The sequence below is a fragment of the Netta rufina genome (genome assembly GCF_964035555.1).
Source record: "Netta rufina genome assembly, chromosome: 16".
Lineage (NCBI taxonomy): Eukaryota > Metazoa > Chordata > Aves > Anseriformes > Anatidae > Netta > Netta rufina.
This window is the reverse complement of record NC_140140.1, coordinates 12,138,122-12,151,276: the sequence shown is the minus strand read 5'-3', so window position 1 is coordinate 12,151,276 and position 13,155 is coordinate 12,138,122. Positions and strand designations below refer to the sequence as shown.

General features: G+C 40.8%; 2 protein-coding genes across 3 annotated transcripts; one reads left to right on the top strand and one right to left on the bottom strand.

Annotated features, from left to right (window-relative positions):
* Nucleotides 1–2,878: 2,878 nt before the first annotated feature.
* Nucleotides 2,879–9,354, bottom strand: FAM217B (family with sequence similarity 217 member B). Of its 2 annotated transcripts, XM_084296429.1 has the most exons (5): nt 9,326–9,354; nt 7,760–7,963; nt 6,444–6,549; nt 6,266–6,351; nt 2,879–5,868 (listed from the first exon to the last, which is right to left on the bottom strand). In XM_084296429.1, the coding sequence occupies exons 2-5, from the start codon at nt 7,852–7,854 to the stop codon at nt 4,680–4,682; spliced, it is 1,476 nt and encodes a 491-aa protein (XP_084152555.1). In that variant the 5' UTR covers nt 7,855–7,963; nt 9,326–9,354; the 3' UTR covers nt 2,879–4,679. The 2 variants fall into 2 exon arrangements, with proteins under 2 accessions (XP_084152555.1, XP_084152556.1); XM_084296430.1 differs by lacking the exon at nt 9,326–9,354 and having other exon boundaries at nt 7,765–7,922.
* A 97-nt stretch (nt 9,355–9,451) lies between these two features.
* On the top strand, nt 9,452–13,155 carry PPP1R3D (protein phosphatase 1 regulatory subunit 3D). The gene has a single exon (XM_084296602.1). It carries the CDS (start codon nt 9,755–9,757, stop codon nt 10,676–10,678), a length of 924 nt encoding a protein of 307 aa, XP_084152728.1. The 5' UTR covers nt 9,452–9,754; the 3' UTR covers nt 10,679–13,155.

The window sequence follows — 13,155 nt, the reverse complement described above, 5'->3', positions numbered from 1 at the left end:
GCTGCTTGGTTCTTTGACGTGCCAGGCTAGAGGGCATAAACCAGGCTGTTGGCACGCTGCAGTGGAGTTATTCCTTCCTAGGAAGTTCATTACAGTATCTTATTACAGAGAAATAAAAAAGAAACCAAAACACTGAATAGCTGTGGTGGCTTTATTGACAATCATATAGCTTGTGTCGATAATTACTTGGAATCATCATTTCCTAGTAACTTCACCGTTTGCAAAAGTCCAAGCATGTGACTGTAATGGGAGCATGCTATTACCTACACTTGCGATAGTTCAGCACCCCAAGTTATATTTATCTGCCATGCTTAGGAGTGCTATTGTATTACTTCAGACTTTGAACCAAAAGTTTACTTGAAAGCTGATACAACCATTACTGTCTTGTTAAACTCAAAAGCCATTAAGCAAGTTTGAACTTGTATGCCTGAAGCTGACTTCACACCCAGCTTACAAAAATACATTTTAAATAAAACTACATAAAGAAGCAGGAAATGAAAAATAAAGTCTTGTAAAATCATGTAAAAAAAAGACTGAGTGGCAGACAGTATGGGAAAGGTCCTGGCTCCTACGAAAATAATAGGCACTTTCCATTCCGTGTCAGCATTGTTTTTACTGGGGACTTCTTTGGAACTGGAAAATTTAAGGTTGCAAAAGTTGTGAAAGGAAGACAGGGAAGAACTGATCTTCTGCTAGGAGAAGAAAAGCAATAGATCATGTCAATTAGGCCACAATATTTTAAATCAAAGTGAAATTTACTGTTAACAGGATAAAACGTAAAGCTTAAATAGCAGCACAGGGTAGGAGGATTTAGACATTAAGAAAACCTCCATAGCAAGAATGTTGAAACACTGGAGAAGGTCACCTAGACAGCACTTGCAACACAAGAATGTGGCTGAGACCCCACTTGTGCAAGCATCTACCTACATGTGTTTGCTGTGCACTGGATCATGATCTAAGTGTCCTAGAGACTAGAACAGAGAATGTGAAGCACTTTGATCGCTGCGTTAAAAAAAAGAGTATGATGAATTATGAAAATTGAGTATGATATTTAAGGCTAAAATGATGCCTTAACACAGCCATTACAGAAGTGACTGCCACGTGGAGCAGAAATAATCATGTATCTTTTAGCCAGGTAGCTTGGCCATCAGCAGCAATACAGCTGAGATATCACTGAGCTAAGAGCCTTTGCCGTAGTTATGTTTTAAAAGAAAATTCAAAAGTGCCATCTTGTGGATGATGAAAAGAATACAACTAAGAAACAAGTAAGCAGCATTTCACTTTTAATATAATAAATACACAGTAACTTTGAATTACAAGATCACTTTCCAATGAAATTACCAGCAAAAATATCCACAGAATCTTCAAATAAATAAGAACAAATGATTGCCAACATCAAAAGCTGGGCTCCAGACAGTGGCCTGTTTAATTATTTTTTTTATGAGAAATTATTTTTTCATTAAGAACAACAGTTGTTCAAAGTTTATATATATTGGTATAACTGAAGTAGGATCTGGCTATTTAAAATGCAACCTGAGTGTATCAGTTTTGTAGGTAGTACTACAGAACACTAAAATTACATAGAAAAAAAATCATTCCATTTAAATAGCTCAAATTACAGTAAACTTGCTCTTCAGCATCTTCAGTGCTACACTTAGATACATGTGAATATAGGATAATATTGCTATATAGAGTGAAAAAATATAAATAACCACCCAAACTGTGCTGTGGAATTATTTAAATTCTGAATGTAATGTACTTGATGGAATAAACTTTTCTGTTATATTCAGAAGTGTTTTTAAAGAAAATACCCATCAATAGAAAATGAAGGAAAGATAAACCATAGTCCTCTTCATAAAAGCAGCTCTTTTCATCTATAGGCCCAGAACACAGACAAGTAAAATAGGAGCAAAACTGCTTCCAGATAAAATCCAACACTTGCAGGTCTGCTCACAGTAAGAACAGTTTTTGAAAGAAAGCAATTTCAAAAGTATCAAATGAATGAACAAAAATTAGAATCAGAATCATGTGATTATCATGTGAGACAAACTTACTTGTCCTGATCACAGCCAGAGCTTAGTGATGAACAAGTATCCAGACTTGTTTTCAGTGCCATCACCATCTCTGCCTATTAAACTTCTTAAAAAGTCTCCAACAACAGATTAAAGTGCATTAGACCACAAGTGCTACATCAAAACAATACTTACTAATTCCTGGGTCTGTGAGAAAAAAAATTCTCAGTGCCAATCGCCTTTGCTCTAGTCAAAGCTGACTGAAACACCACTTATTTATTTATTCTTTAAGAGGTGATCATGCAAAATGCATATGTCTACATGCTCTCCATGTAATCTAGGAAAGCACCAATATAGAGCCACATTTCAGATAAAAATTTAGCATACACTAATATTCAGTGTCATAATAACATGCTGAATTAATTACTGCATCTAAGAGAATTTGTTTTTAAAAACTGCCATTCTGATTATTGACTTGATCCTGCTCACCTTGCTTTTGGTGTCTATAGTAGTGTGCCAAAACAGGGTACTAAAATCATGCAGTAGAACAGCGCTTATTATATAGTAAGAGCAGTCTTACTTTCACTACTCTTAATGCAAATCAGGAAAACTTGACTAATGAAGGCTTGGAGAATTTGGCCAAAGCCTGAAATTCCAGCAGTGGATACAAGATCCTTTCATCTAAAAAAGCTGAAATACACAATGAGTCTGGAACAAAACAAAAGGATGAAATGTGCCAGTGCTGTGCAGTTGCTGGTATTTGAATGCCATCCTGTAAGTTTCACCACACCTCCAACACAGCCAATTTACTTGATCACTGAGCATGTCAGATTAAGTTCCACTTTAATTGCATAGAGCACAACATACAAGCAACTACAATTTATTTTAACTGTATCCTAACAAATACTGAATATGTAAATATACTGTACATTAAATTTGTTTCCTTTATCAATTTAAAATTTCACATTTGGTCTCCAGTAGACTAGGAAAAAGCCACTAAAAATATTTCTCACACTATTCCTGAGCATTGTTTTTATGTACTGTAAAATAATCTCGTTTATTACTATATTTATTAATGTTCTCTCATTTTAAACTATATATAAATCCATGCGTTGAAATTTTACAAAGCTGAAGATCTGGTAGGCACAATGAATGAATAGAAACAGCTAAGCATCTTAAAACCAACATGAGATCAACCAGAGAAGTGCAATTCAACTATGTACATAAATATATTCTTTAGCATTTGCTACTTTCTCATTTGATATCACAATGGGAAGGATCCACTTCTAAAATTTGGTCCATCAGACCTCAGCTCACTTCTCATAAACAGTTCGCTGTGACAGGTGGCTGAGGATGAAGCTAATGGTGCTCAGGAAGTATTTCATTTTAAAATGAAAGTTCAAAACATTTTCTAGAACTTCATTTTAACAGGATTGTGTCCCCAGCTAACAGCTGAACTGACACTTGAATATCCACTGAATTATTTTTCACATTCTCTTGTATCTCACAGACACAATTCAAAATAGAGTCCAAGGACAGGACCCTGCATTAAAAAATTGTACAATTTCTTTCTGTAGGGTATTTCCCCATGCCACATCACTAAACCCTGAAATAAGAAGCCAAGCTAAGTGAAGTAGACTGGACCATGGAATAGTCATCTCAGTAACTGAAAATAGGTATCTTTTGTATCAAAATATATCTTTGACAGACCTTAAAATAGCTTTCAAATTCATCCCGTAAGAGTCTATTTTCTATGTTTTGAGAGTTTATGAGTTCCGGACATTAGACCACAGAATATCTAGTAATATTATTATGTTGCATTAGTTATTGATATCCATGTGCGGTTTGAAATTTGGTCATTTCTTCTAAATGACAAAAAACATCAAGGTTTACAAAGTTAACTTGAAGGAATACTGTATATAAATACAGTGAAGGTTTCTGGGTATAAAAATATGTATTCCTTTTTCTTAATCTGCCACTACAGAAGCTGTCTGCTCCCTAGTAATTGTTTGTCTTTAAAATAATCCTTTCTGCATTAAAATATTTCAATACTTTATTTCCATTCTTCTTCCTAGCAAAAAATAAATAAAAATAGAACTCAACAAAAAACTCAATTTATCATCTTCTATGAAGAATTAAGAGTTTGACTTTGTATAGATAGGTTACTCCATTATTTTATAAAAACAATTGAGCCCTTTTTCCATCAGAAAACAGAACACCATCAAACCTGTCTCAAAATAGCACATCTGTTACAGAAAAAGAGCACAGCTCCTATTCTCTCAAATACACCAAGGTAAGCAGAGGAAACACAATGGATTTCAATGGAGTTCAGCTGGTGCAAATAGGACATATTGTACATCTCTAAACTTTCATATTCTGCTCGTGTTATCTTCATTGAGCAATTATAAATGCTTTTGAGGAAAGACTGATGGAAGACATGCCTTCAGGGAAAAGATTTCCTGCTGGCCTTGCTGGCTTAAGATCAAATGTATTGAAAAGAACAGTGCTGACTTAGAACCATGCATTGAGAACATGTTTTTTCAGGATCTTGCGATGAAGAAAACATGACCCTTCTGCATTGGCCAAATGCTTTCTAGCAGTCAAAAAACATCAAAAAAGATGTTGTTTTTAACATTTACATTTTTTCTAACATTTAAAAATCATTCTTCATTTTAATTTGTGCGATGTTTGCTTCGTGCCATTTGTTTTAATTTTCCTGTCCCCTGTTGGTTTTTTAGAAGGAATGTAATTGTTAGCATTGCCATTTTTCTTTGGGTTTGTACATGCATATGTTTTTACACCTTTCATGGGAGCAGCTGAACCATGGTATACTGATGCTTGCTTAGGGGGTCTGATGTTACCAACATTTTGAATTTTAGATTTGTTCTCAGGTGGCTGAATATTGAGAAGCTGTTGCTTTGCAGTTGTTTTTTTCAGTTCACTTCTTACTTCACCAGATTGTCTCTGAGAAGACATTGCATATCCTATTCTCTCAGATAGTTTCAAGTGACCTGGATGTGAACAGAACTGTCGACTTTCTTCACAGTATAAATCTCCCCTGTGACCTGAATAGCATGTAGGGAGCTTTGTAACACTTTCCTGGGGAGCCAATTGCTTGCTAGGCAATGGGCTTAACAATGCTTTGCATTTGCCAGGGCTTTTTAGGGTACGTATGGCACTGGGAGCAGTCTGTGGTCTGGCTTTGGCTGCCTTTACCTTCTCGTTCTGTACAGTCTGCATTTGCAGCCATTCCAGCTGCAGAAGGCGATCAATGTATTTCTCCAGAAATCCTGTTGGCTTTGGTCGAAACTCAGATTTACCCTCTACATTAACAAAGATGGCCAGTTGCTTCAAGTCCCATGAGTTGAAAGGGGGTGGCAGGAAGTCTGGGTAGTAATATTCTGATTCCTTAAAACCTGTATCAGGCACATGCTCCAAACAACCTGGATCAATTTCCTCAGCTCTGAGTATGAGTTCTGGTGGTGTGCAGGGAGATGGAGGAATGGGAATCCTTTCTGAATCAGAGAGATCACTGGCACTATCATCTTCGGCATCTTCTTTAATAATTTGTACCGATTGAAAATCAAGAAACATTTCACCTGCAGATGCTCCTTGACATTTAGAGGAGCATGGACCAGCTTCAGCAACATATTCTTCACGATTCTTTTCAAATTTTTCTTTTTTACTGCAATAAAAATGTTGTACTGGCACGTCTTTAACCTTACAGAAGCTATCTTGTGTGCTGCCTTTTATGGCAGGAGGGATCCTGTGCACTAAAGATTCACTTTGCCTTGCTTCTGGGAGACTCTTCTTTGATCCTTGTACTCTAGGAAGTGATGTGCAAACACTCGTGATCCTTAAAAAAACAAAGATCATATCCTGTTAGAATGATTGATGTCTTTGGAACAACAGGTTACAAAGTTCTTGCCACCTCCTTCAAGGACATAGATCTACACAAATTAAACTACAAATGGCATGGAAATTTAGTAATGAGGTAAAATTAATATTTGACGGCAGAAAGAATGCTACCTACTACTATTTTTTTATTGTTTTATTTATTCTGAGTTTGCCTGAGAACCTATTAAGGCAGTATAGTTAAGTTTCCATATTGACTACGTACGTTCATTATCCACAGAAATTCTGAATTCTGAGTCTAGGGAAGTTAAAGGCAACAAAATGAAGCCATGATTTTATCACAAACATTTAAATACCTGCTTGATTAAATTGAACAGATGATCTTAGCACAGAATTACCGTTTTGACTGAGCATTGTCATCCAGTTGGTTTCTTCCCTTCTTAAAAGTACTTGGTTGGTTGCCATATTGAGTATCATGGGAAGTCTGAAAAGATATGAAAATATGTGATGTTACTATTAAAAGCTGACATAAACTAGGTACCCTTTTTCTATAAACATAGAACTGGTTTGATTTACCTTTTCACTGGCACTTGATACATTTTTCCCTAATGTTCCAGGAGTCAGTTTCACATGAGAAACTGGTTTCTTTAGTCCTTTGGTGTTTGGATGGCTTTTTCCATTACTGCAAATAGCAAGGATTAAACTGAGTATGACACACAAATAGCAACCTATCATCATCAGAATATAAATACAATAAAAGTTTACAGTACCATTAAGTTTTAGAGAGTTGATTGCAACTATTCTTAGTATTCACTGGAACTATGCTATGCTAACTTTTTGGTTTTTATAGTATTACTATACTACTATACTTTTTACGCTATTATAGCAAAATGCATAATTGAATGATACGATAACAGAACTTAGCCCCCGTATAAAGCCTTCTATAAGAGGATCCCAAAGTTACTTTGGGGATAATAAATAGTAAATATTAGAGATTGTGTATTTAATTACTACTGTATATAATACCTGGAACTGATGGTTCTAATGCACTTTACCAAATTAATTATAAAGTACAATATGAAGGCCACCACAACCAAATCTTGCTTGCCTTTCTCATTTGCATAGTCTTAAAATTTAAAGGATTATTCCTATAATGTTAATGAGTGGAAGTGGGCAGGGAGCATACAATCTATTATGATATTACTACAAACTAATTCACAACAGCAGCACAAAAAGATTCATCAGTTTGTTTTATACTGGAGTTGTACAAATATTAGTAGGAAAAAAAATCATAAGCAAGCAAAAGAAATGGCATTACCAATCTGGACAGCTTAAAACTAACATATGTATTTTACTTCAAATCAGATATATCAGTGTAGGCGCACAGCATCATTATATCAGTGTGTTGTTTAAGAACCAGAGAACAGTGTTTGTTCTACAAACAAGAAACATTACTAATTTTACAAAAGAAAGTTTTAAAATGTCATCTTAGAACAGGAATAGGAAAATTATACTCCCCCATCTAATTTAGATTGACCACAGTTTATTTAATGTCAGGCAAGACATCTTGTTCACAGTTTTTAAGTCAATATAGTTGCATTTTCGTTTTGTTCAAAAACAAAAAACAAAACAAAACAACAAGAACAACAACAAAAAAAACCACCTTTAATTCATCAATTCAAGAGCTTGTAGCAGAATGAAAATGAGTCTGGTGCCTCCAGTGACACAGACACCTCTGTCATTTTGTGACCTGCATGGTCCTACTGCACGATCATTTGTGGTGGTGTGAATCAGAGAGGGAGATGAGAATCTGAACAGTACAGTCATGCGCTTATTAACTCTTCTATAGTAGAGATTTCTATAACTAGAAAGAGAGAAAATAATTTCCTTACTTTACCATTCCTTTGTGGTTTTCATTGATTTGGATTTCCTTTTTCTGTGTCTTTCTGTGCAGTAATAAAGGATGTTCTTGAATGCCTGGTCCCATTATTACTCTTTTAAAATGGTATCTGCACCTTTATTTGTACATAATCTTCAAATGACTCCAGTCTTAGGTCCATACGACACAGCCTATCAGATGCAATCATCACCATGTCCTAGAAATGCGATAAACGAACACATGCAATTCCTCCCAATGCGATTTATTTTTAAAGCAGTACAACAATCAATAAGCAGCTACCAAATGGCACTGGAAAGCACCATCCCCTCCCTGGGTGCTTGCGTATTATTCCTGCATTATTCCTCTTCCTAGTGTTGATCCGTGCCCAGCAGTCATCCCCCTGGGTACCGAGAGGCGAGCAGAGTAGGGGAGCAGCACGGCATACCCGCCAGGCGCAGGTTGCCCATTAATGCTGCAATGCAATGCACTGATAACGCAGCAATGCTGGGGGGCACTGCCAGCCAGAATCAACACACGCTTTGCTGCTGCAGCCACCAGCCCAGTGCTGTCACCCCAAGGCTTCTGCAGTCAGTACCGAGGGGATGCCAGGCCAACCACACCGTGTTCAAGCCTGTCCTGGAAACATGGTTTGTAAAGATACAGAGAAATGTTTTGAAGTACAGCGGCGTTAGGAGAGCTGCTTTTCATACTACAGCATGCTCTTCGTTTTGTTCTTCCTGCAGGGCCTTATGCGTGCTGACTGCAGCCAAGTACCAGCCAAATGGTGGTGGGTGTCGCTGCTCTCCATTTAACACGACCAGCTGATCAGCCTCCCGCATCCTGTGCATGCGGAGTTGTCCTTTTCTGAGCCAGGAAACGCGCTCATGGTACGTTCATATATGCGAATTTTGTATCAAATGCTTAATATTTTCCTTATTCAAAAGCACATCTCCCAGCACTCATAAACTGCTACCAAAAATGCTCCCAGCAGCGTATGCAGGGGTCCTTTCTCTTCCAGACACCGCAGTCCCCTCCGAGGGCTGCACAGACACAGATTTCAGAAGGGGAACAGCTGACTTGCACCAAAATACCTCTCCTCACCCACCCACAGCTTGGCTACGCTGCGCTTTGTGTTTATATGTATTCGATGCGTATGTATGTGGTTTGTTTTTATATGGTTTGTGTTTATAGGATTTCTGTTTATATGTACACGATCTAGATGTACATGATGTAGATGTACACGACGTATTTGTACACGATGCAGATGTATATAATGTGTATGTACACGGTCTGTGTGCGTTACCTCACCCACCGCCGTTCCGCCATCCCCCGTCCCTGCTCTCCCTCCCGGCCGCCGGTCTCAGCGGCTCCCTCCCGCACCCCGCAGCCCTCCGCGCCCCAACACCGCCCTCCCGTGGCCCCGATCCTCTCCGACGGCCCCATTTAACGGCTGCTGCCCACAGCCCCGCTCCGCCCCGGGCACTGCCCGCAGCCCCAGCACGGCCAGGAGCGGCCGGGCCCTGACTGAACCGCCCTCTCCCCCCCCCCTCCCTCCCCCCTTCCCGCCCCGTCCCGGTACCTGCCGCGGCCCCGCCATCTCCCGGCGGCTGCGGGCGGCCACTGCGCGTGCGCAGGGCGGCCATGGGCGGGGCCGGAGGGGCAGGGCCGGGGGCTCCGCGCAGGCGGCCCCGGGAGGGCGGGGCCGGGCCGGGGAACCGGGAACTGGGAACTGGGAACCGGCCCCGGGCCCCGGCACCGCCGGTGGGGGCTGCGGGGCCCCCGGGTCGGGCTGAGCGGGACCCCCAGGGCTCCTGCCGGCCTGAAGAGCCGCTCCGCCAGCCCCGAGCGAAGCGGCCGCAGGGCCCGGGTGTTCCCCGTGAGGCGCCAGCCCCTGGTTTGCTTCCAGCCGCCGCGACAGGTTCCAGATCTCTGCCCTCGCCGCCTGGCTGTTACCACAGGGTGCGTGCTCCGGGGAGGCAGCGCTCGGTGCTGACACCATCAGCTCAGGATGGAGGTGCGAGGCCCTCGGAGGAACCCCAGCTACCTGTCCGATCTCTACCAGAACATGCTGCGGGCGGAGGGAGCAGCGGCACGAGGGCAGCAGCAGCCCCTGGCAGCGCGTACCAGCAGCAGCACGTCTGTGCTGAGCAGTGCCTCAGCCAAGGGGGGACCTCAGACAAACCAGCTTCAGAGCAGCGCTTCCAGCACCTGCGACCCAGCGTTACGGCCCATCATACGCCGCCGGGCGAGATCGTTGCCTACAACACCTGAAAGGAGGAAGCGAGCAGCGGTGCAATGCCAAGTTCCCAGGTGCCAGAGCCGTATGAACAGGGTGAGGTTTGCTGATGCTCTGGGCTTGGAGCTCACCGAAGTGAAAGTCTTCCAGACTGGGGAGGATCCATCCATCCCTTTGCATGTCCTTTCCAGGCTGTCCATAAACTCAGACCTCTGGTACAGCAGCCTGGACGTGGAGTTCACCATGCAGTGCTTAGTCCCTGACTTCCAGCAGCCTGCAGACTGCATGGATTTCTCTGCCCGACTTCAGGAGCAGCAGGTGTGTCTTGAACGAGTCACCAGTTCAGATCTGGGGCTCAGCGGCACCATCCAAGTTTGCAATGTTGCTTTTGAGAAGCAGGTGTCTGTGCGGTACACCTTCAACCAGTGGAAGAGCCTCCATGAAGTGGCTGCTCATTGGCACAGTAGCATCCCTGAGAAAAATGGGCAGGGTCAGGTTGATGTTTTCACATTCTTTCTCCCCGTGCCTCCTTTCCTCCTCCAGCTGTCTTCAGTAGTCCAGTTTGCAGCAAGGTACCAAGTCAACGGGCAGGAGTATTGGGATAACAACAGGGGCAAAAACTACAGTCTGACTTGCCGGACTCACCCCCTCAAGATGCCTAGAGAATGTGAGGAGAGCTGGATCCACTTCATCTGAATGAAAGGAAGTGGCTGCGGAGCAGCTTTGCGAGTTTCAGTGGCCCTCTCTGTGCTCCTGTGGCAACAGTCCCCTCTTTGAAACCTACTGAACGTGGTGGCAGTGTTTCAGGACAGGCAGGTAGCCAACAACCTGTACAAACTGTTCTAAACCTCTCAGAGAGTATAAAGGGCCAAAATGTGTAGAGTTACATCTGCTGAAAGCCTGTGTGATCTCTTGTGTGTGAACCAATGCAATTCAAAGGGATGCTGCCAGGATATTTTGCAGAGATCAAAACAGGACGCTTCATGTTGCTAGTCATATTCTAGATTTCATAGAATATTTCTAACAGATCTGTTTTACTATTTTGTACTGTTTTTTTAAGTGGTCAGTGTGGCTTTACTCAATTTTTGTTTCTAATTCTGTTTGTATTATCTCACCAAGTCTGGGCATTGTTCCAGTTATGCATAATTTGCATGGCAGACACTGTAGGGAAGTACTTGTATTTATATACTTTATTTTTAATTAAGACTGTTAACCATGTTAAATAATTCCATTAGTTTTGGGGTTCAGAATTAACAAAATGAGCAAAACCTACAGGAAAATGTCCAATCAGCCTGTTTTTTTTTTTTGTTTGTTTGTTTGTTTAGGAAAAAAAGAAGTGCCTTTTCTTATCTCCCCTGTTGCGATTGTTACCGGAGTATATGAAGGCAGGTCTTCCTGAGGAAGTTCTTGTCTTTTCCACATGACATACCAGGAGGTTTCTCCTCCAGGTGGTGGTACAGGAATTGTTCTTCCCTTGTGCAACCGTTCTTACTAAGGGAAACTAGAGGAATTTTGCACTCGTGTTACAATTACACTTGTAGATCTCAAAGCACTCTAAGAATGCTACTGATCTTATACTCAAAATGAAGCAAATATGAAAGGTGAAAGAAAAGCTAATACATGGATCTGTAAGCAGCTCATTGGAACAGTGTGCTGGAATCCCAGCTGGTTGTTCCCCAGCATCCCGATGTCATTGCAGCAGTACTTTCTGAATGCTCTTATCAGCTACTTCTGGTTATAAACCAGCTGAACTCCAAGACTGCATTGGAACTCCTTGCAACTCCAAGCAGGAACTCCAAAGTAAAGTGATGTTTTTATTTATCAGTAAAAATGATATTTACATGTGTTCACAGATTCCCTTCTATAGGAGGGAAAGCACAGCAACACTCATGTACCATTTACCCAATAGATGCTTCCTACTCTGCTACTTTTACTGTGAGGAATTAGTGTGGTTTCAGATTGGCAACAGGTTTGGTGACAGGCATATCTAGTAAGTAAAAGATTTCCCATTGTTTTTTTGCCTACATATGCAGCACTTCATGCAAAGTTTATATATATATAGCCTAAATTTTCAAAACTGCCTGGCTGGAAGTATTAGAAACGCTGCTTTTCAGAAGAGCTATACTATGAAAATCATGCAGTGTATTCAGGCATCTTATTTTAGATTGCTGCTTATTCATCAAAATCACAAGTTATTTTTAAAATCACAGATGTAATCAGCACGCAGCCATATATCAGTCTAGAATGTCCACTGAGTAATTCTGGAAGTGTGGAATCCCCAAGAAAACTTTTGTGTCTGGCAGCTTCATGTTGTTACTTCGTTGTGCGACCTATTTAGCAAAACCAGGATTTGAAGTGAACAAGCTGCCCGGTTCCATTATGTCTTTGGCTTTCAAAGGAGCCAGTCGTAAGTGATGGTTCTATGAGCTGCTGAGGAGCTCTTTCAGAGTACTGAGAAAACTGAATCCTATTGGAAACCATTGAGAAATGACTGTTGGAATGCAGTAGGACAGAACTAACCCTATGCAAATTAACTTGAACTTAGGCATTTTGCATTTTGTTCTTTGTTTTGAATTGCATATTTATAGTTTGTTCCATACCAGCAGTCCAATGCGTACAGCTCTGAAACTGATTTCAAAGCAAAACTGTTGAATTAGAGGTTATTCTCCGTGTTTTAGGGTATTTAGTCAGTCTTCTAGGGTGATTAAACATGCTTCGTTGGCTGTTGTCTTAGTAGATAAGAGACATATTTTTAAAAAACTAATAGAAATTGCAAGTCATGTTCATTTTCATTCTTCTCTAATTTGGTACATTCTGGTAGTAATTGCTGTTAATGGAGTGGCAGGTTACATGCAATTTCGATTTCTAAGCTAAGTGAAATGTCCACAGATCATGCATTTGATTTATATAGCTTACATAGGTATTCAGTATAGCAGCAGAAATACAAGACGTACTTTTAATGTCTTGTTTTCAGCAGTACTAAGCACTTGTCAGTACTTGAATTCAGTTGGGGTTGCAAGGGCTTTCCCCTGAGAGTCAAGTTCTAATTATTGTTCTTACAGTAAGTGTCCCTACTTTCAATAACGATGGGTTTTTAACTTGTATCTATAGTGGTCAATTACCAGTGGTTATCTGTGGGTAGGGAACAGTAAAAATCATCATTTCTTTATTAA